The 21,363-nt window shown below is 45.3% G+C and overlaps 1 protein-coding gene across 2 annotated transcripts in view; it reads left to right on the top strand.

The window, feature by feature from the left end:
* The window catches only part of LOC141108365 (histo-blood group ABO system transferase-like), a 150,440-nt gene that overhangs the window by 96,174 nt on the left and 32,903 nt on the right, over positions 1-21,363 (top strand). Inside the window, exon 1 of one of the 2 annotated variants that reach the window (XM_073599922.1) lies at positions 19,793-19,922. The exons of the other annotated variant lie outside the window; for it this stretch is intronic. Within the exon in view, the coding sequence (XP_073456023.1) occupies positions 19,804-19,922 (119 nt within the window). The 5' untranslated portion in view covers positions 19,793-19,803. Of the gene's footprint in view, positions 1-19,792; positions 19,923-21,363 lie in introns of those variants that run through there. 2 annotated transcript variants of the gene reach the window in all.

The following is a 21,363-nucleotide window of genomic DNA, read 5'->3' as shown; positions in this document are numbered from 1 at the left end:
CTCTGCTATTCTAGTCTGTACCTTTAGTACCCTAGAGAAGGTGTCAAAGATCCAAGTCTGCAAAAGAATTATCAGTTACCGCCACTAATTATCCAGTCTGGATATCAAAATGTGTTGTCATTTTTTACAGGAAAGGCTCTTGAAATGTTGCAGGACAACACACGTCAGTTCAATGTATTGGCCTAAGTTCAACATCAAGGGAGTTCCTTAGCTGAAGGTAGCTTGCTCGCTCCATATGGCTTCTGTGTAATGACAGTAGAACTCTTTAAAGGAATATCTGGCCATAATATCCAGAGGGTATTGATGAAAATCATTTTCTGAGGTGTATGGATAGCTCAGATCCATCAGAGCGTGTCTATAGCATAGCTCGCGACAAAAACGGTTGTGGTCTGGTAGATCTGGTATACATCTGGGCATGCAGGCCACTGGCATTGGGTCATTGAAAAGTTATCCTGCTCAGATTACTTTATTGGCCACATGCTTATTCAGAAGCAGTAAAAGGAAGAAAAAATATAAAAAATCCAACTCAAACAAGTGAAATACAGATAGCCAAAACTACATTCTGTAGCAATATTAGGCTCATGACTCACGGACATCTGCTTGAGAGGTTGTTCTGGGTCGTCGGCGACTCCGCTGCTGTCTCGGTGGTAAATTGTCATTTTGTCTCGAGATAAACGGACGACTCTGCGTGCGTGGGAGTGGACCAAGCCAATTTGGGACCTCTATAGAATCTGTATCAAGGAAGTCAAATAAGGCCGGTAGGGCATCAGGTTTCTGCAATGTGAAGCTTCTCTGATCTTTTCTGAATGTGACAGAAAGCGGATACCCCCAGCGGTATGTAGCCCCTTTCCTCCTCGCCAGGTCCATCAGCGGTTTAAGAATCGCACGTCTCTGTAAAGTTGCCCGGGAAAGATCAGGAAGAATTTTAATCGTAGCGCCATCCAGTTCCGGGTCATCTGATTCCCAGGCCCTGCGAAGAATTTGCTCTTTGTGCACGTAGTGGTGTACTCTACATACTACATCTCGAGGTCTTAGGGGGTCGGTTGACTTAGGGCCCAGTGCACGGTGTATCCTATCCAGTTCAATCTGCTCTGGTAGATCAATCCCTGGCAGGCTGCGGAAGATAGCGACTGCTGTATCCGCTAGATCTTCAGGTCCCGTGGCTTCTGGGAGACCCTGAAGTCGCAGATTATTCCTGCGACTTCTGTCCTCTATTTCTTCCAATCTCAGCCATTGGTCCTGTAATGCCTCTGTTTGTGCGTTCTGGGTATCTTCTAACAGCGTCATTCGATGCTCTAATGCAGCTAGGGAGCTCTCCCCTGACTCCAGTCTAGTAGTTAGGGCACTAACCTCAGCTCTCACTGCCTTCATTTCTGTGCGGTGCGTGGCTTCTACTGTTGCTATCAGGGCCGCGATATCAGCTTTAGTGGGCAGCGCCTGCAGTATGGAGCGGAGCTCGGCGTCTACCCCTGTCCCCTGGTATGGGGGTTGCGATCGCTCATTACAGCTGGAGCGGAGGTCTGGGGGAAAGCCTGCATATGAGTCTGTGAGTGGCATGTCTCTGTGTGGTGAAGCGGAGCCGGAGCCGCCCGCCGTCTGTCTCAGTGATTGCTCACCTCGAGGCGTCGCCGCCATCTTGAGTTCTGGGGAGCCGAGAAGGGAGAGCCGGAATCTCCATCTAATATCTCCTGATGTGGGCGGCTGAGGAGTGGATTTTGTCGGCTTGTTGTTCTTCTTTGCCGCCTTCCTTCTGGAGGAGTACATACATAGTTCTTTTCTAAACTGAGAAACATTCTTCAGAAAGAAATGACACAGTGGTGGGACTTTCTATTACTAGAAAACTATATCAAAACAAATCGTGTGCCAAGAGGTCTAAGACTTACTAAGACCTGCGTTTGGTTAGACGACAGTCTCAAGGATGCATGGGCAATGCAAATGAGAGAACTAAATAAAAAACTACTCTCATCCATCATCACTCAAAGAGAGAGAAACCTACTAAAAATCCGTAGTGACCTCAAAAGTGTCCAGGATGATCTACCCCCCTTTACTGATCTCACGTCTTTCAATTTTTGGGATAAGAAGATCAACGATCAAATGGTCAGTTTTGAGACCAATCTCATCAGAAAGAAATCGGGCAAATTTGAGAGGGACAGACTAGACTATCTATATGGACTTGAATTTGAATGGAAAAGACCTACCGATGTCGATGGCCCCCATACACAAAAGCCAATATCACTCTCCCAAAACGATACACGCCCTATGATTCCTCCACGCCACACGAAGCATAACACCAACAAGGGCAACACCACAAGACAAAGATCGCACAGAAGTCTCCAACCACAGAAACATCCACACTACTCTCAAGGGAAAAGGAGAGAGGGGAACATTCCAATTCGCAAAGACCATCAAGCAACAGCCTCACACAACCCCTCTCCCTACAATGACATAAATAAATGGACAAAAAAACTAGACAGAGTAAATGGCCAAACTCCATCATCAGGAACCAAAGCCCAGAAAACAAAAGAACACACCAATGACTATGCCACCACCTCTACAAATAATATGAACCACACTCCACTGCCAGAAACCACTACAACCAATTACCATACCAGCCAGCAGACGGTCACTTCACCTACCCAGCAAAAACCGATGGAAAATGCACCACCATGTATTTTTTTAGAAGAGGGGACTGTGGGGAACTGGTACCCCATGGCCAAACAGGAACTCTCTCTGGAACTTCCACAGAGGTTGATAAGAAAAAGAGAAAATGGAGAAAAAGAGAGCGATGAGGAGGAAAAAAAAAATAAAGAAAGGGAAAAGATAACTCCAACGCACACCAAAATCAAAATCTTCAATCTATCAAGCTCCGTGTTCAATGACACACAACTTTGCCCCTAAAAACCCTCCAAATCTTTTTGAGATTTTTGTGGACCTAAATAGATACACAAGAAATCTCACCCTAAAAAGGTACTTTGCCCTTTGCGAACGACCCTCTGAAATGTCATCCTCACCCACAAGTACTCTACCCGACAACATTTTATGACATGTGGACAACGCACTTGAAAATTTGGAGAGTTTACTCCAATAGGGAGCATGCGAGGACTATAAAATGGAACCAGAACTCCTAGCCCTAATGGAAAAACGAATTATACACACTGATTTCAAACCCAAGCCCTCTTTCCATCCCCACTGGGCAAAAGGAAAGTTCATTCCCATCTTCTACGAGATAGTGCTGGACGAAATTAAAAGGAACTGCCAGAAAAACTGCCTCAATAACAAATCTATTAACATTAGGAATAAAGATCACGAAGTCCCAAAAGAAGTCCTCAGAAAATTCCAGGATAGAGAAGACATCATCATTAGGCAAGCCGACAAAGGCGGTGGTCTAGTAATTCAAAATCGAGATGACTATATGGCAGAGGCCTTGAGACTCCTTGGGGATACTGACACATATGAGAAACTCCCTGCTGATCCACTACCATCTTTCTCTATCTCTCTTGAAGTCCTACTAAATCAAGCTAAGGAGAATAGAGTCATTACGAAAAGTGAATTCCTCTTCCTAAACAAACAGCACCCAATGACTCCTCATTTCTACCACATCCCCAAAATTCACAAGAATCAGACAAATCCACCGGGCAGACCCATTATTGCTGGGATTGACAGCTTAACTAGCAATCTAGGTTGTTACATTGACCACTTCCTACAAGATCTAGTAATACAACTTCCATCTTTTATAAAAGATTCCGGACATATGCTCAACATTCTCTCATCATTTTCATGGCAATCGCAGTTCAAGTGGCTCTCACTGGATGTCTCATCTCTCTATACTTCCATAGAACACAAACATGGCATAGAAGCAGCCAAATACTTTCTTTCCAAGAGTGACATACACCCCCTGCAGATCAAATTCCTCCTCGATTCCATCGAATTTTGCCTCACCCACAACTACTTTTCTTTTGTGGGTCAGTTCTTTCGACAAATCAGGGGGACTGCCATGGGAGCAAAATTTGCTCCCAGTTACGCAAACCTTTTCATGGGTATGTGGGAAGACTTTTTTATCTGGGCCAATAACCCTTTCAAAGATCAACTTGCCCTTTATACCAGATACATTGATGATATCCTAATCATTTGGAACGGATCATACACGGATCTAAACAAATTTCTGGAACACTGCAACTCCAATCCTTTTGGCATCTCCTTTACTCACGTGGTCGACAAAACATCACTCATCTTTCTAGATTTAGACCTGCATATCGACAATGAAGGCATGATTCTGTCTAAAACCCATTTCAAACCTAGTGCAGGGAACTCGTACCTTCATGCGAAAAGCCATCATCATCCCAAGTGGATCTGCAACATCCCCTACGGACAATTCTGCAGGCTGAAGAAAACCTGCACAAAAAGAAGCAACTATGAAAAACATGGGTCCATTCTAAAAAAGAAATTTTTCGAGAAGGGCTATGAAGAATATCTCATTGAACAAGCCTTTTCCAAATATTGGACACAGTACGATGAACACCCCTCAGTCACTATGGCAATGGAGGCCAACAAAACAAGGGAAAACAAGCAGACTATCGACAGAAATGTCTCTAATTCCATCAGATTCAGCACACAATACAATACCAAAGCTTTTGACATACAGAGAGTCATCCAGAAGAATTGGAACATTCTTAAGCAGGACCCCATCCTCAATCTAGTTCTACCATCCAAACCAGAAGTTGTATTTCGAAAATCAAAAGACCTTAGAAGTTTAATAGCTCCAAGTATAGTATGAAAACCTCTAAACCAAACAAAGACCCCCACTGGCCACTGGACATCCACCTTTGACCAGAAGGGAAATTACAAGTGTGGAACAAAAAATTGTGGAGCTTGTGCCTTTATGGCACACCGTAAAAAAGAAGTCATGGGGTCCAACGGCTGGAACCACAAAATCAGTCAGTTCATCAATTGTGGCACTTCCTACTTAATCTATGGTCTAATCTGTCCATGTGGCTTACTGTATGTTGGGCCCACTTAGAATAAGATTTGGCGAGCACAAATGCAGCATCATCAACAGTAACACCCACCATCAGTCCATGAAAAATAAGAAAAGTCACAGCTACTCAGTACCCAGACATTTCAGAGAACGCCATGATGGCAACCCAACAGGCCTTAAGGTGTTTGGCATTGAAGCCATTAAAAAAGACAATGACAATAGGAGGAGATTTCGCAGACTTTGTAGAAAAGAATCATTCTGGATTTTCACCCTTGGGTCTATGGTTCCTGACGGAATGAATGAGGATTTAGAAATCCACGGGGTTATCTGAATGCAGGATCTGCACCATTATACACTTCCATCCATCCCGCTCACTGTAGTCCTCCCCTGTCCCATTGTTCCCCCCCCTTTCTGGTCTTCATCCACCCAGCAGCACCTGTACACATCATTCATGTTCTTTGTGCTCTTATCTCCTTCCATATCCATCCCACTACATATATATATATATATATATATTATATTTTATATTTTTTACATTTTACCTTTTTTTTTTTCCTAAATTATAGTTTCTACCTACAATCAATTTTAAATCAATCCTCCAACAATTTACTCTACTAGTACTACATACTGTATCAAAATCCTCTAAAATTTGTGTGCAGACACAAGCTGCATGCATCTATGTGTGTTTGCACTTTGGGGTGTAGACTTGTTTATATGCAAATCACTCGAACGCCATGTGGGCCTGTATTTTCGTGCGCACACTCCCCCTCTCCCCCTCTACTCTTTTATGGACAGGGACACCATTCCCCCACTCACTCCCACTTTTGCCCTTGCCTGTATTTTTACACCTCCAGGGGGCCCTTGCATGGGAGCTGCCTGTGTGCCATCTATCACGGCACACAGCATCTCGGCTCATACACCAAATGGACGCTGCCGGCTCTCTCTCCACTGCGAGCTGACAGGTGACCAGTCATATGATCACCTCTTGGAGCGCACGGCCACGCCCATTCACTCGGCGTGTGTTCCACTGGCAGGCCACACCCACCCCTTCATGATGGCCACAAACCACTCCCAGCCCGCCCCCAGACCCGCCCCTCTCCGACATTTAAAACCTTCCAGCATATCCTCAGCATGCGTACCTGTGTCACAGACGGAGCGACCACTCCACAGGCATCCGTGGCTCTGGCACCACCAAGGATTCTTCCTACACCTTCCTACCCCACAGATCACACGGCACCCTGCCCCCAGGGACGTGTGCAGGCTGCAGCACTCCCCCATTCATCTCGGGAGACAGGTCAGTTACTTTGACTCTGCACCTGTCCATGTTTGTTCCCTAGTGTCCTGAGGGACCCTCCATCCCAGGCCGCTCCCCCCCTCTTTTTTCCCCCTGTCCATCTCTCCTCTCCCTGCAGGCATACCCAACAGTCCTGTACCACCGTTAATGGAATACATACTTACTTTGCCACTATATCATGTAAGTAGGTGCGATTCCACAGCAGCATATTTGTCTATCATAATTGTCTATCATTTAACACCACTGCACCCCTGTACTTGCATAGCTTATATGCACATTTCATATTTCGATCTGTTTACATTCAACACTCTATGCCATCATGCTGCACAAACTGTGTATTCCCACCCTACCGATATGATACCTTCAGTATTAGGCACATGTCACGTGCACTTAGGTGGGCTTCATCTATCTATCTATGCATATATATTTTTTTGTCTATGTGCCCCTTGATGTGCATTCTGTGCTCATTTGTTCACATCCATAAATTGTCAATACACAGCTTCCTTTGTGCTGGCTGAGATGTCCACACACGCATGCGCATGTTTTTTGTACGCTAACACAACTTGACATATCAAATGGTGGGAGATTCTATGTGTATCCAACATCACTCACAGGCTTCTTACATGATTATTTACCCATTTATTTTTACTTTTATGCCTAATTCTATATATTTATATGCATTTGTCTATATAAAAATCTTTTATATCTTTTTTTATATTTTTATATATATTTTTTATGCTCCTCTATATATATATATATATATATATATATATATATATATATATATATATATGTTCATGTCTTCTTTTGCTTCAACGTTCACAACCAATCAATCATTGATTTGTTTCTATATTGATATGGTACCTCCCACTAATTGTAATGATTTGACTGTTACCAAAGTGAATTCATCATACGACTCCAGTCTGTAGTGTACAGCGCACACCTACCATGTGCTCCTTACTATCATGTTTTTTGATCTGTATTCCACCTAGACCGTTGGGACGTGGACTGCTATGGAGCTCAGGATAAGTAACTTTACATCACAGGACACATCTTCCAACTAGCCACTCCTCCCCATGTACACGTGTTGGCCTACTGGCTCACACAGACTGCGTTCCCGTTCTTTCAGGCTCTGATGAAGAGGTCACCCTCGAAACGCGTCAGCCTTTTTTTAGACATCTGCCTCTACATGGGCATATCCCTATTTTAACCTTTCAGTGTATATTTTGTCACCTGTTTTTATGAAACTAGTATTTGTATTATTCCGATGGTGATATTTATTTGTTTTTGTATTCTATTATACATGATTAAACCAAAATATGTTTTTGATGTAAGCGGTTGATCACGCGCCCTCCTTCCACACAGACTTCTCCAGACCACCCCTGGTCAGCTGAGGCAGTGGGACACGCATTACCATCTCTTTTATACCTTCCACCATCTACAAATACTACCCAATTACACAACAAACGCTCTCACAAGCGCAGGAGAAATTCTCACCACATTGTGTCCACATTTCGTATTTACAAGCTATCCAAAGCTTGCCATCTGGTAAGCGTTTAGCACATACAGTGGTGGATCTTGTCACAAGTTGCTGTCTGTGTGATCGATTAACCTCACTTTCATTTGGTTTGAACACTTTTTGGATGATTCCATTCACAGATTCTTTATCATTTCCATATTTTTCACTGTTGGGACTAATTTTTACCACCCTTTTATGTTTTTTTTTTGGCACTCATATTGTTCATTCTTTGGGTCCATCACGGATCCTCGGGTTTATATTTATCCATATAATTTTCATATATTGTATTCACTTTTTGCAGCGCTGCTCACGTTTTTATATCATTATTCTATTTGTGTATATCTCACATTTTTGAGCTGCAGCTTTTTACAACAGGTAGCATGGTATACACGTTTTTCTGTTTTACATACTGTTCCTAGGAGTTCTCCATCCCTTACCATGTGAGGGACAGAAACATCAATTTTGACCTTGTAAAAGCAATGGTCTTAGATCTCTTCACCTCCTGCCCAAACTTGCTTCCTCCTGTACAGACTTGATTCCTCTTGCACAAACTTGTAGTTGTTAATTGAAGTATGACACATCCTCTTCTATTGGGTAGTATGAACTCACTCTGAATAAGCCCCCCTACTGGCTCTGGAGACTCGCTGCTACTAGGCCTGAGGCCTGAAGAACCTCTCCCCGCAGGCCTAGTAGGTTAAAGTCCATCTTCTAGGAAATGAACTACTGCTCCCAGCCAGCCCAACTTGCAAACCATGTGCCCTCTGACCACACTGATTTGACACAGATCCCCACAGTCTCTTCTCTGATCCAGGACTCCTCACCATCAACCGCAGGCATGATGAAGACCATGATAGTGATAGTGACCATGTAGAAGCAGAGTTCCCTCACAGATTCCCTGGCACCTACAGCCATCCACTTTGGTAACACTCACGACCTTCCAGCTCTGAGTCCTTGATGAGGAACTTGTCCGGACCATGGGTTCCGACAGCCTCTCCTGCCCCTCTGCTCCAGGAGTTCCCTGCCCCTGACCGTGTGGTGACAGAGACATTGCCAATGTTCCTTCACAGCTCTCCCTGGGCCTCCTCTTGTGGGCGGTATACACCCCCCAGATGGGGGTGTCCATCTGCGACTGTCTAGCACTCCATTCCTCACTTCTCCCAGTCAACTTCTCCACCCCTGTGGAGAATCACCTCAGCTTATACATGAGGCCCGCCCCCTGTCAATCTCAATGGGGATTGGTCAGGGCTCACACACAAGCTGCCTGCCACTCCAGTTCCAGACCCAGAGCCTCAGAACTGATGTGCAGGTGGTCACACCTACTGCTACTCTGACCACTCCCAGCCCCCAGATCAAAACAGACAGGCCTAGCTTGCAGCATAAGCCTACCTAAATTTGCTTGTGCTGAAATAACCTAGTAAAATAACCCTTACTAGCACCTACCTTCTGGTAGAGGGTGCTACATATATAGATCTATATATATCTATATATATATCTATATATAGATAGATATATCTCTATCTATATATAGATATATATAGATAGAGATATATCTATCTATATATAGATATATATTAGAAAATCCAAGTTTTTTGAGTTTTTATTAAATGTAGGCAGTTTAATATCTCAATGTAGTCTAAAATGAACGTCAAATACCCAAACAGTATTATATGCTGCATGTATACAATATACCACCAGCTTAGTCTTCTGGATAAAGTTAAAGCAGATCCTCACTGCATCTGAGCACGACAAACCAAAAACACGAACCCGAACACTTTAGCGATTCGCTGCATTTAGTTTTTTTGTAGTTTACAAAACAAATGAAAAACAAAATGTAGTACAAACAGATGCTGGACCAAAATGCATGATGTTTTGCTATTTTTCCCCTATCAGAGCCCCCCCTCATATCTGGTGTACCCTTAAGAGTTCCCCTTACATCTGGCGTCCCCATCAGAGTCCCCCTTACATCTGGTGTACCCATCAGAGTCCCCCTTACATCTGGTGTACCCATCAGAGTCCCCCTTACATCTGGTATCCCCATCAGAGTGCCCCTTACATCTGGTGTCCCCATCACAGTGCCCCTTACATCTAGTGTCCCCATCAGAGTCCCCCTTATGTCTGGTATCCCCATCAGAGTCCCCCCTTACATCAGGTGATCCAATAAGTGTCCCCCTTATGTCTGGTATCCCCATCAGAGTCCCCCCTTACATCAGGTGATCCAATAAGAGTCCCCCTTATGTCTCGTATCCCCATCAGATCCCCCCCCCTTACATCAGTTACCCCCCATCAGAGTCCCCTTACATCTAGTGTCCTCATCAAAGTCCCCCTTACATCTGGTGTCCCCATCAGAGTCCCCCTTACATCAGGTGCCCCCATCAGAGTCCCTCCTAACATCAGGTGCCCCCATCAGAGTCCCTCCTAACATCAGGTGCCCCCATCAAAGTCCCCCTTACATCAGGTGCCCCCATCAGAGTCCCTCCTAACATCAGGTGCGCCCATCAAAGTCCCTCCACACATCACAGTCCCCCCTTACCTCAGGTTCCCCCAGATGTCCCTACACACATTAGAGTCTCCTCCATACCCCTGTACTCAAAGATCACAAACTGCACAGAAGCTCCTCATTCCTCTCTCCAGTGTCCAAACAGTGTTAATTCCTAGGCAGTGCCGCTGAGACTGATGTGAATTCTCAGTCTGTGTCAGCTCTCTAATGCCCCCCTGCAGGCTGAAGGGAGGAGAATGTCTAATTGTCTCCCCAGCTATTTGCCACGGTCTGGTCTGCATAATTCGTCTGGTTTTCAGGCAGGCTGAACACATGATTCTAAACCCAGACTGGCTGAATCCCGAACAGGTGGCCACCCTACCCCCCTAGCATTTTTGGCTGTGGCCATCTTTAGTAAGGGCAAATGATTCATGTAGCATTTACTTTCTGGAATCCATCTGCCCTTAGCTCAAGCATGCAGGCAGGGGAGTTTTCCTTAGCTGAGAAAACCCCTCACACCGTCCTGAAGACCCCGGGGATGTATGATATCATTTGCCTAGGCAAAAAACTAGGAAATAAATGAAGAAATGTAAAGAAAAAAAAACAAGTAAATATGATATACTTTCCTATCTATTTACTAATGCTAGCAGCATAAGGATTACAAAAACAATAAAATAAAAATATGTGGCGCTAATCTATCAATCAGTAACAATCAGACAATTGGAAACCATAACCGTAATCATCTAAGATAAAGGATGAAGTTGACGAAGTGGACTCCAACATATATATTCAAGGCCAGAAAAAATGCTATGACCTTAGGAATAATAACACCATGCAGGAGTTCATCAAAGAAGACATCAGTTCTAAAATATGGAAATAGGTAGGTGAATACCAACCATTAAAGTGCTCAGTGGAATAAATATATACTGTATCAGCCACCCCTCCTCAAGGGAAATGACAATATAGAGTGAACCTGTGAGTAAAATAAAATGACTTCCCAAACCAGATGAAAAAAAAAAAAAACCCTTATAATAGGCACAAACACCAAATAAAGCTTGCAGTGTGTCACAGGCAGCAGCTGAAAATCAAATAATCTCTAGTGCTGATATCAAAAAAAGTGAACCACATAAAAATAGAAATGGATATAGCAAACTAACATAAAGTGCAAAAAAAATTTAAGGTCAGCAAAAATTGATAATGGTGCAGTCATAACATATTAAACGTTCTAATGTACTAAAAGTGAATAATAAATATAAATATAAGGACAGATAATCACACACCAGTGATGCTGTCCCAAACAGTGGCAATAGTGCAATTTAGTCCATAGAAAAGTGCAATTGTGATTAAGTGATGTCCACAAGGAACAGTCTTTGCATAAAGTGCAAAGTGTGCAATGACTGGTGCTCTTCTTCTAAACATGTTCTGGTGCATATACCAAGTGTTTCCCCCAGCCTCTCACCTCCAGCAGCGGCCCCCAGTGGGCCAAGTAAAGCGGGTGGATATTCTAGGAGAGGATGTGTTTCCTGGAGCGATGTTAATGGATCTGTCTCTCTCTGCAACTCCTCCCGCAGCTCCAGCAGCGGCCCCCAGTGGGCCAAGTAAAGCAGGTGGATATTCTAGGAGAGGATGTATTTCCTGGAGTGATGTTAATGGATCTGTCTCTCTGCAACTCCTCCCGCAGCTCCCAGCAATCCCAGCAATCCCAGCAGTTATTTAGGAACAAAGGAGAGGTCTCATGGTGCAGTAATTATGAACAAGTTTTATTAACAAATATAGTAACTTACATCTAAAATCACAGAGATCAGTGGATGTGTTGAGCTTCCGGGTTCGGCCGTCCCCGAGAAGCGTCGGCACCTGACTCCTGGAAGCTCAACACATCCACTGATCGCTGTGATTTTAGATGTAAGTTACTATATTTGTTAATAAAACTTGTTCATAATTACTGCACCATGAGCATAGTTGCCAACATTGTAAAAAAAAAATGTGGGACACTTTTGTGGCTGTAGGCGGAGCTGTCCAATAATTAGGGGGCGGGGCATTCGTCAGCAGGCGTGGCCTGGCGAAAACAGACAAGTGCGGCGCGCGAAGCGCGCCGCGCCGAAATATGGGCGTGGTTTACGCGAAATTGTGGGCGTGGCTTAAATGGGCGTGGCTCTAGAGGGTGTGGTTAGAGTCTGAAATGAATGAGGGATGGAGAGGGGGAGAGAGGGGGAGAGAGGGGGAGAGAGGGATGGAGAGGGGGAGAGAGGGGGAGAGAGAGGGAAATGACGGGACAGCAGCCCCAGATCCTACACAATAGAAATATGTGTATTCTAGAAAGTTTAACAATCAGCAGATAAAGATACTCCAAACACCTGGTGTTAATGCTTCAATCATCCCGGCACCATGGTTGTTATAGTGTCAGGATGATTGAAGCGCATTATTTCTATTATTATATTGTAATATAAAATGAAATCATTCAACTCACCATAATGCAGAATCAGTGGGATCCCTGAGCGTGTCACCAGCCACGTCGCCTGCCACCAGCCGTCCGTCCTTGCTTCAGATGTCCGAGCAGAGTCCGTCCTTGCATCAGGTGCCCCCAGCGGAGCCCCCCTCACATCAGGAGTCCCCGGCGGAGCCCCCCCTCACATCAGGAGTCCCCGGCGGAGCCCCCCCTCACATCAGGTGTCCCCGGCGGAGCCCCCCCTCACACCAGGAGTCCCCGGCGGAGCTCCCCCTCACATCAGGAGTCCCCAAGGGAGCCCCCCTCACACCAGGACTCCCCGGCGGAGCTCCCCCTCACATCAGGAGTCCCCAAGGGAGCCCCACTCACACCAGGAGTCCCCGGCGGAGCTCCCCCTCACATCAGGTGTCCCCGGCGGAGCCCCCCTCACATCAGGTGTCCCCGGCGGAGCCCCCCTCACATCAGGAGTCCCCAAGGGAGCCCCCCTCACACCAGGAGTCCCCGGCGGAGCTCCCCCTCACATCAGGTGTCCCCGGCGGAGCCCCCCTCACATCAGGAGTCCCCAAGGGAGCCCCCCTCACACCAGGAGTCCCCGGCGGAGCTCCCCCTCACATCAGGAGTCCCCAAGGGAGCCCCCCTCAGACCAGGAGTCCCCGGCGGAGCTCCCCCTCACATCAGGTGTCCCCGGTGGAGCCCCCCTCACATCAGGAGTCCCCAAGGGAGCACCCCTCACACCAGGAGTCCCCGGCAGAGCCCCCCCTCACATCAGGTGTCCCCAGTGCCCCCCCTCACATCAGGTGTCCCCAGTGCCCCCTCCCTCACATCAGGTGTCCCCAGTGCCCCCCCACACTCACATCAGGTGTCCCCAGTGCCCCCCCCACTCACATCAGGTGTCCCCAGTGCCCCCCCCACTCACATCAGGTGTCCCCAGTGCCCCCCCCACTCACATCAGGTGTCCCCAGTGCCCCCCCCACTCACATCAGGTGTCCCCAGTGCCCCCCCCACTCACATCAGGTGTCCCCAGTGCCCCCCCCACTCACATCAGGTGTCCCCAGTGCCCCCCCCACTCACATCAGGTGTCCCCAGTGCCCCCCCCACTCACATCAGGTGTCCCCAGTGCCCCCCCCCTCACATCAGGTGTCCCCAGTGCCCCCCCCTCACATCAGGTGTCCCCAGTGCCCCCCCCTCACATCAGGTGTCCCCAGTGCCCCCCCACACTCACATCAGGTGTCCCCAGTGCCCCCCCACACTCACATCAGGTGTCCCCAGTGCCCCCCCACACTCACATCAGGTGTCCCCAGTGCCCCCCCACTCACATCAGGTGTCCCCAGTGCCCCCCCCCACTCACATCAGGTTTCCCCAGTGCCCCCCCCACTCACATCGTGTCCCACAGCGGTGCGCGCGCTCACCCCCCACCTAGAACCCCCGCCCCTTTCCATATCAGACTGGCAGCGGGGCGGGGGTAGGCGGGCCGAGGCGGAGCGGGGCGGGCCGAGGCGGGCCGAGGCGGAGCGGGGCAGGGGGTGGGCGGCGACGCAGAAGCTTCGTCTAGCCTCCCCCCAGCCGTCTTCCTGAACTTCAACAAAATGGCGGCCGGCGGAGACAATGTCTCCGCCGGCCGCCGACCTCTAGCGGCGGCGGCGGCGGTTTCAAAAACCGGAGCCGAATTTTTCGGGACATTTCCCGGGACACCACAAATCCGGGAATGAAGTCCAAGTCCCGGGAATGTCCCGGGAAATTCGGGACAGTTGGCAGCTATGCATGAGACCTCTCCTTTGTTCCTAAATAACTGCTGGGATTGCTGGGATTGCTGGGATTGCTGGGAGCTGCGGGAGGAGTTGCAGAGAGACAGATCCATTAACATCGCTCCAGGAAATACATCCTCTCCTAGAATATCCACCTGCTTTACTTGACCCACTGGGGGCCGCTGCTGGAGCTGCGGGAGGAGTTGCAGAGAGACAGATCCATTAACATCGCTCCAGGAAACATATCCTCTCCTAGAATATCCACCCGCTTTACTTGGCCCACTGGGGGCTGCTGCTGGAGGTGAGAGGCTGGGGGAAACACTTGGTATATGCACCAGAACGTGTTTAGAAGAAGAGCACCAGTCATTGCACACTTTGCACTTTATTCAAAGACTGTTCCTTGTGGACATCACTTAATCACAATTGCACTTTTCTATGGACTAAATTGCACTATTGCCACTGTTTGGGACAGCATCACTGGTGTGTGATTATCTGTCCTTATATTTATATTTATTATTCACTTTTAGTACATTAGAACGTTTAATATGTCATGACTGCACCATTATCAATTTTTGCTGACCTTAAATTTTTTTTGCACTTTATGTTAGTTTGCTATATCCATTTCTATTTTTATGTGGTTCACTTTTTTTGATATCAGCACTAGAGATTATTTGATTTTCAGCTGCTGCCTGTGACACACTGCAAGCTTTATTTGGTGTTTGTGCCTATTATTAGGGTTTTTTTTTTTTTTTTTTTTGTTCATCTGGTTTGGGAAGTCATTTTATTTTACTCACAGGTTCACTCTATATTGTCATTTCCCTTGAGGAGGGGTGGCTGATACAGTATATATTTATTCCACTGAGCACTTTAATGGTTGGTATTCACCTACTTATTTCCATATTTTAGAACTGATGTCTTCTTTGATGAACTCCTGCATGGTGTTATTATTCCTAAGGTCATAGCATTTTTTCTGGCCTTGAATATATATGTTGGAGTCCACTTCGTCAACTTCATCCTTTATCTTAGATGATTACGGTTATGGTTTCCAATTGTCTGATTGTTACTGATTGATAGATTAGCGCCACATATTTTTATTTTATTGTTTTTGCCTGGGGGAACTGAGTGGACCCATCTATGTTGGCAGCTCTCTATCGGGTACCGTACCGTCAGTTTCAGAGTCTTTAGTTTACATTGTGGTTTTTGCGCACTAGTTCCCATATACCTATAAGGATTACAAAGATTACAAATAATGAATGTTGATTGGGAGAGTTCTAAAGTTTTACTTTAAACATCTTTGTATTTAAACATAATACAGATCTTTAAAAAAATATATAAAATCATGCTCAAAAGATAGAACCTTTTTATTTGTGCCTTTATTTGACCTTTTCGTCCAGCTTGTATTGGCAACTTACAGTTATATTAACATTTCAGATCCCGCAAGACCTGAATAAGTAATATTGTAAAGTTCATTTTTAAAGAGTACTGATTAAAATAATCTGATTAGTGAGCAATTATTTAAAATGGCAAAGCAGATGAGATTTCAGTATCCCTTAAAAAAAACTGCCATTGCCAGCAAAATGTCTGGACAGAGGATCTGCCATGATTAAAGTGACAATAAACAATGCAGTATCTTTATTTTTCAAAAAGAATCCACACATACAGTATGGCCCTGTAATCTATTTTTCATTAAATTGTTTCTTGCTGTATTTTTCTGCCTCCTTATAATGTCCTCCGTGAGCTAACAAAACCTGATTTTAGTGTCACTTTAGGGACCCCTAGTGGCAATTTGTTTACTATGCAGCACATACACTTGGCTCTCTGCACAAGACTTTTGTTATCTCCAGTGGACACTCTGTATGGTTAGCATAGAGAACAGAGAATAGAATTAAATTAATCCTGATATGAATTGCATTAGAGAAGTAACATGTTCTTGAGCTGGCTGGGCCTGGGAGCAGTTGTGAATGGTTATTAAATGGACTTCAGGACGGCACTGGAAGTCCCCCAACAGGTAATCCTTTGGAAGCTTTACAACATTCTATATACACTTCACAAGAAACCAAATAAGAGCACAAAGTGAGAGGGGGTTGGTGGCTATCAGTTATGAGCACACCATTTGGTATGTAATTTTTAGATGCATTTTAATATGTTTAAATAAAATGTTGGGTTACATTTATCCAACATCCAATCAAATATATACTGTGTATACAGTCAGGTCCATAAATATTGGGACATCGACACAATTCTAATCTTTTTGGCTCTATACATCACCACAATGGATTTGAAATTAAACAAACTTTCAGCTTTAATTTGAGGGTATTTACATCCAAATCAGGTGAACGATGTAGGAATTACAACAGTTTCTATTTGTGCCTCCCACGTTTTGAGGGACCAAAAGTAAAGGGACAGTTGGCTGCTCAGCTGTTCCATGGCCAGGTGTGTGTCATGCCCTCATTTATCCCATTTACAAGGAGCAGATAAAAGGTCCAGAGTTAATTTCAAGTGTGCTATTTGCATTTGGAATCTGTTGCTGTCAACTCTCAATATGAAATCCTAAGAGCTGTCACTATCAGTGAAGCAAGCCATCATTAGGCTGAAAAAACAAAACAAACCCATCAGAGAGATAGCAAAAACATTAGGTGTGGCCAAATCAACAGTTTGGAACATCCTTAAAAAGAAAGCGCACCGGTGAGCTCAGCAACACCAAAAGACCTGGAAGACCATGGAAAACAACTGTAATGGATGACCGAAGAAATCTTTCCCTGGTGAAGAAAACACCCTTCACAACAGTTGGCCAGATCAAGAACACTCTCCAGGAGGTAGGTGTATGTGTGTCAAAGTCAACAATCAAGAGAAGACTTCACCAGAGTGAATACAGAGGGTTCACCACAAGATGTAAACCATTGGTGAGCCTCAAAAACAGGAAGGCCAGATTAGAATTTGCCAAACAACATCAAAAAAAGCCTTCACAGTTCTGGAACAACATCCTATGGACATATGAGACAAAGATCAACTTGTACCAGAGTGATGGGAAGAGAAGAATATGGAGAAGGAAAGGAACTGCTCATGATCTGAAGCATACCACCTCATCAGTGAAGCATGTTGTTGGTAGTGTCATGGCGTGGGCATGTATGGCTGCCAATGGAACTGGTTCTCTTGTATTTATTGATGATGTGACTGCTGACAAAAGCAGCAGGAAGAATTCTGAAGTATTTCGGGCAATATTATCTGCTCATATTCAGCAAAATGCTTCAGAACTCATTGGACGGCGTTTCATAGTGCAGATGGACAATGACCCGAAGCATACTGTGAAAGCAACCAAAGAGTTTTTTAAGGGAAAGAAGTGGAAAGTTATGCAATGGCCAAGTCAATCACCTGACCTGAATCCGATTGAACATGGAAAATGCCTCAAGAACAAGCAGGAACTGAAGACAGTTGCAGTAGAGGCCTGGCAGAGCATCACTAGGGATGAAACCCAGCGTCTGCTGATGTCTATGCGTTCCAGACTTCAGGCTGTAATTGACTGCAAAGATTTGCAACCAATTATTAAAAAGTGTAAACAAAAATGTGAGTTTCCTGCGAGCCACATATGGATAAATGCCTCTAAGGGGTGAGAACCATTAATTATTTAGCAGCAAACACTAAACCACGTTTCATAGCGTGTAATATAATGCAAAATATATATATATAATTGTGTCGCATACGCGTCGGGGAGGGGTAGGATGGAGCTGTCAGCAGTGGAGGAGACATCATACAACACACTGCACGCCATTTGAATTGCAGCTTGTTTTTCATGCTTGTAATGTTTGGTGCACTGGAGCACCCACTCAATGTGAGTACCCTCCTGGAGGAAATTCTTTAATTAAATAAATTATCCCAGCTTTATTACACCATGGAGTTCTCCTTTCTCTTTTATACATGTGGATTCTGGCTGCACCTGTGAGCATTGTATTCATACCATTCCATCCTGAGGGAGCCCAGAAGTGGCCCCATTGCGTGTTTGACACAGTTTAGTTACTGGGTCACACGATCAGAGGTGAGCGCAAACACATGTGGGGTGTCACGGGAGAGCACATATTGTTTGCTGTGATTTGGGCACCGTTCAGAAGAATTCTGAGGAATTTTCATTCCATGGACACTGTTTGAGCACATTTTTTTGAGTTTGAACCTGCTGATTGAGTTGGACACTTGCAATACACCGGATAACACCTGGCTTTTTATTTTTGCATGGTGCACTTTCAATTGATTTATATTGCTATTTTGCACAATGTTATATGCACTTTGAGGTCATATAAATGATCGCACACTTTTATCTAATTACACATGTATTTTTTATTAGCATATATATAGTGGTTTTATTTAATATTTTTGCACGTCATTAATTTTGCACGTCATTTTTCCATTTTTTAGCGCAGACACAATTATATATATTAAAAAATGTAAGTTTGATGGATGATTGTTAATCTGTCCCATTACTTTTGGTCCCTTAAAAAGTGGGAGGCACATATACAAACTGTTGTAATTCCTACACCGTTCACCTGATTTGGATGTAAATACCCTCAAATTAAAGCTGAAAGTCTGCAGTTAAAGCACATCTTGTTTGTTTCATTTCAAATCCATTGTGGTGGTGTATAGAGCCAAAAAGATTAGAATTGTGTCGATGTCCCAATATTTATGGACCTGACTGTATGCCAAGGGGAGGGTGAATACTTTTGCAATGCACTGTATAGAGCGCTTCACTTTTTATGGTTTCTGCTTTGAAACAAGCTGCTTCTCTGAGGATTCTTCATACCAATGAAAAGGGCTGAAATCTAATTCTAGAAAGCTGCATATTAGCCCACAGAAAGCAGAACTTTGCGGATGAAGATGTCTGGATTGGGAAGCACAGAGGTAACTGTAAAGAACATCTTTATACCTGCCTTAATTGATCTGTAGATCTTGTGAGCTTAGAGCTCTTTTAAGCCCTTGTTTGCATTGAATGCGGCTTTGAAATTGTGCAACTTCACTTGAAAGCACTTGCCGCATGTCAGTGCGACTTCAGCTGTGACTTGGCTGACATCTGTGTGACCTCATGCACAGGTGTCTATGCAAGTCGCACCTGAAATCCCCAAAAGTAGTGCAGGAACTACATTTTCAAATCAGTACGGCACCGCAAAGCTGGCGTCGCACCAATTTAAACAGTTCCATTACCGACAATAGGGTGCCACTTGTCATGCGATTTGACCTGTCAAGTCGCATGACAAGTTGCACCAGTGTGAACGGGGGCTAAGTCTGTGAAATGTTATGTTTGCATATCCTCTAAACTCCAGTACAATGTTCTTTCTGTGCTCTCTAGGAGGTCAGATATCTTGATGACAACCCCTTGGTTTGCTCCAATCATATGGAATGGCAGTTATAACATTGATATTCTGAATGCACAGTTCCATCAAAGAAATGTCCGTATTGGCATTACTGTTTTTGCTATTAAAAAGTAAGTAAAAAAAGTACAAAATCTATAGTTTTGGACTAATTTGTGTGCTAGCATTGGAAAGGGCAACTCATGAACAAGGAGATGATGCATTTGTATAATGACACTGACCATTGAAGCTGCAATATATTGAGAAACTTCAAGTCAACAGAACCTCCAAACCTAGGTGACTAACAACAGTGAAGGTTGGGGGGACATGGCCAGGAGCGGCATATGAGCAGACGTGTCTCACTGAGCTCCCTCTTCAGATCCTGCATTGATCCTCTTCCCAGCCAGTAAAAACTTTAAAAACAGCTTTGTTACCCTGGGACACCCTCCGCGGACCCACCCGAACCTGAAACCGATCACTGAGAGAGCCATGATGACCCGTAAGCAGATGGAAACAGGCGGCCCGCAAGAAATCTTACATGGAGCAGCGGTTCCTCTCTCCCAGCGAGCACGGGGCACAGACAAGCCTCAGGATGCAGGTAAGACCCCTAAAACACCTAAGGGCATGGCGAAAGACCCCCCTAAAAGCATGCTGTACTACACTAAAAATCTGACAAGTGCTGCAGAGCAGGGAGGGGGAGAGGACATGTTAGCCACCCCGGCCGTTTTTCAATCACAGTTGGAAGATGCATGGTCTGCACAAGGCCCCTCACATGACACTGATCAGCCATCCCCAGACACAGAGGAGGATGAGGAGGGGGATGAGGGGGAGCAACCCACCCTGGCTGCAATCCTTAAAGCAGTGCATAGATGCACAGCGTCAGTACACACTCTCCAGGAGCACTTTGGGGGTCTCAAGGAAGAGCTGGGCTTCATTAGACATGACCTGCAGAAAACCAGGGAACGCACCACAGCTGCTGAGGGCCGCATTAGCGATCTTGAGGATAAGCTGACTCCGTTCCTCAGAGATACGCAGATTACCGCCAGGATTGCCAAGGTGAACGAACTTAAGTCAGACGACATTGAGAATCGTTTGCTTAGAAACAACATACGCATTGTGGGGCTACCGGAGAAGACGGAGGGTAGGGACCCCACAGAGTTCGTGGAAAGATGGCTCCTGGAAATCTTTGAGAAGGAGGTGTTTACCCCACTATACTCGGTTGAGCGGGCGCACAGAGTCCTGTCCAGGCCCCTTCCACCAGGACACCCACCCCATATTTTACTGGCCCAGCTACTCAACTACAAAGATAAGGAAATAGTGCTCCGCCAGGCTCGTGAGAGGCGCAATGTGCAGTTTAATGGAGCTCGCATCTCTTTTTACCTTGATTATTCTGCTGAAATACAAAAAGGCAGAGCCAGATTCACAGATGTACAGAAATGACTACAGAGGCTTCGCACCACTTATGCCATGCTGTTCCCTGCAGAGTTACGGATCACGGCGGGAGGTCAGTCACATTTCTTTGAGTCGGCTGAAGACGCCTCCTCCTGGTTAGATGCCAATGAACATGTCTTTTGC

Source organism: Aquarana catesbeiana, linkage group LG09 (genome assembly GCF_042186555.1).
Source record: "Aquarana catesbeiana isolate 2022-GZ linkage group LG09, ASM4218655v1, whole genome shotgun sequence".
Lineage (NCBI taxonomy): Eukaryota > Metazoa > Chordata > Amphibia > Anura > Ranidae > Aquarana > Aquarana catesbeiana.
This window is presented reverse-complemented; position numbering and strand designations above follow the sequence as displayed.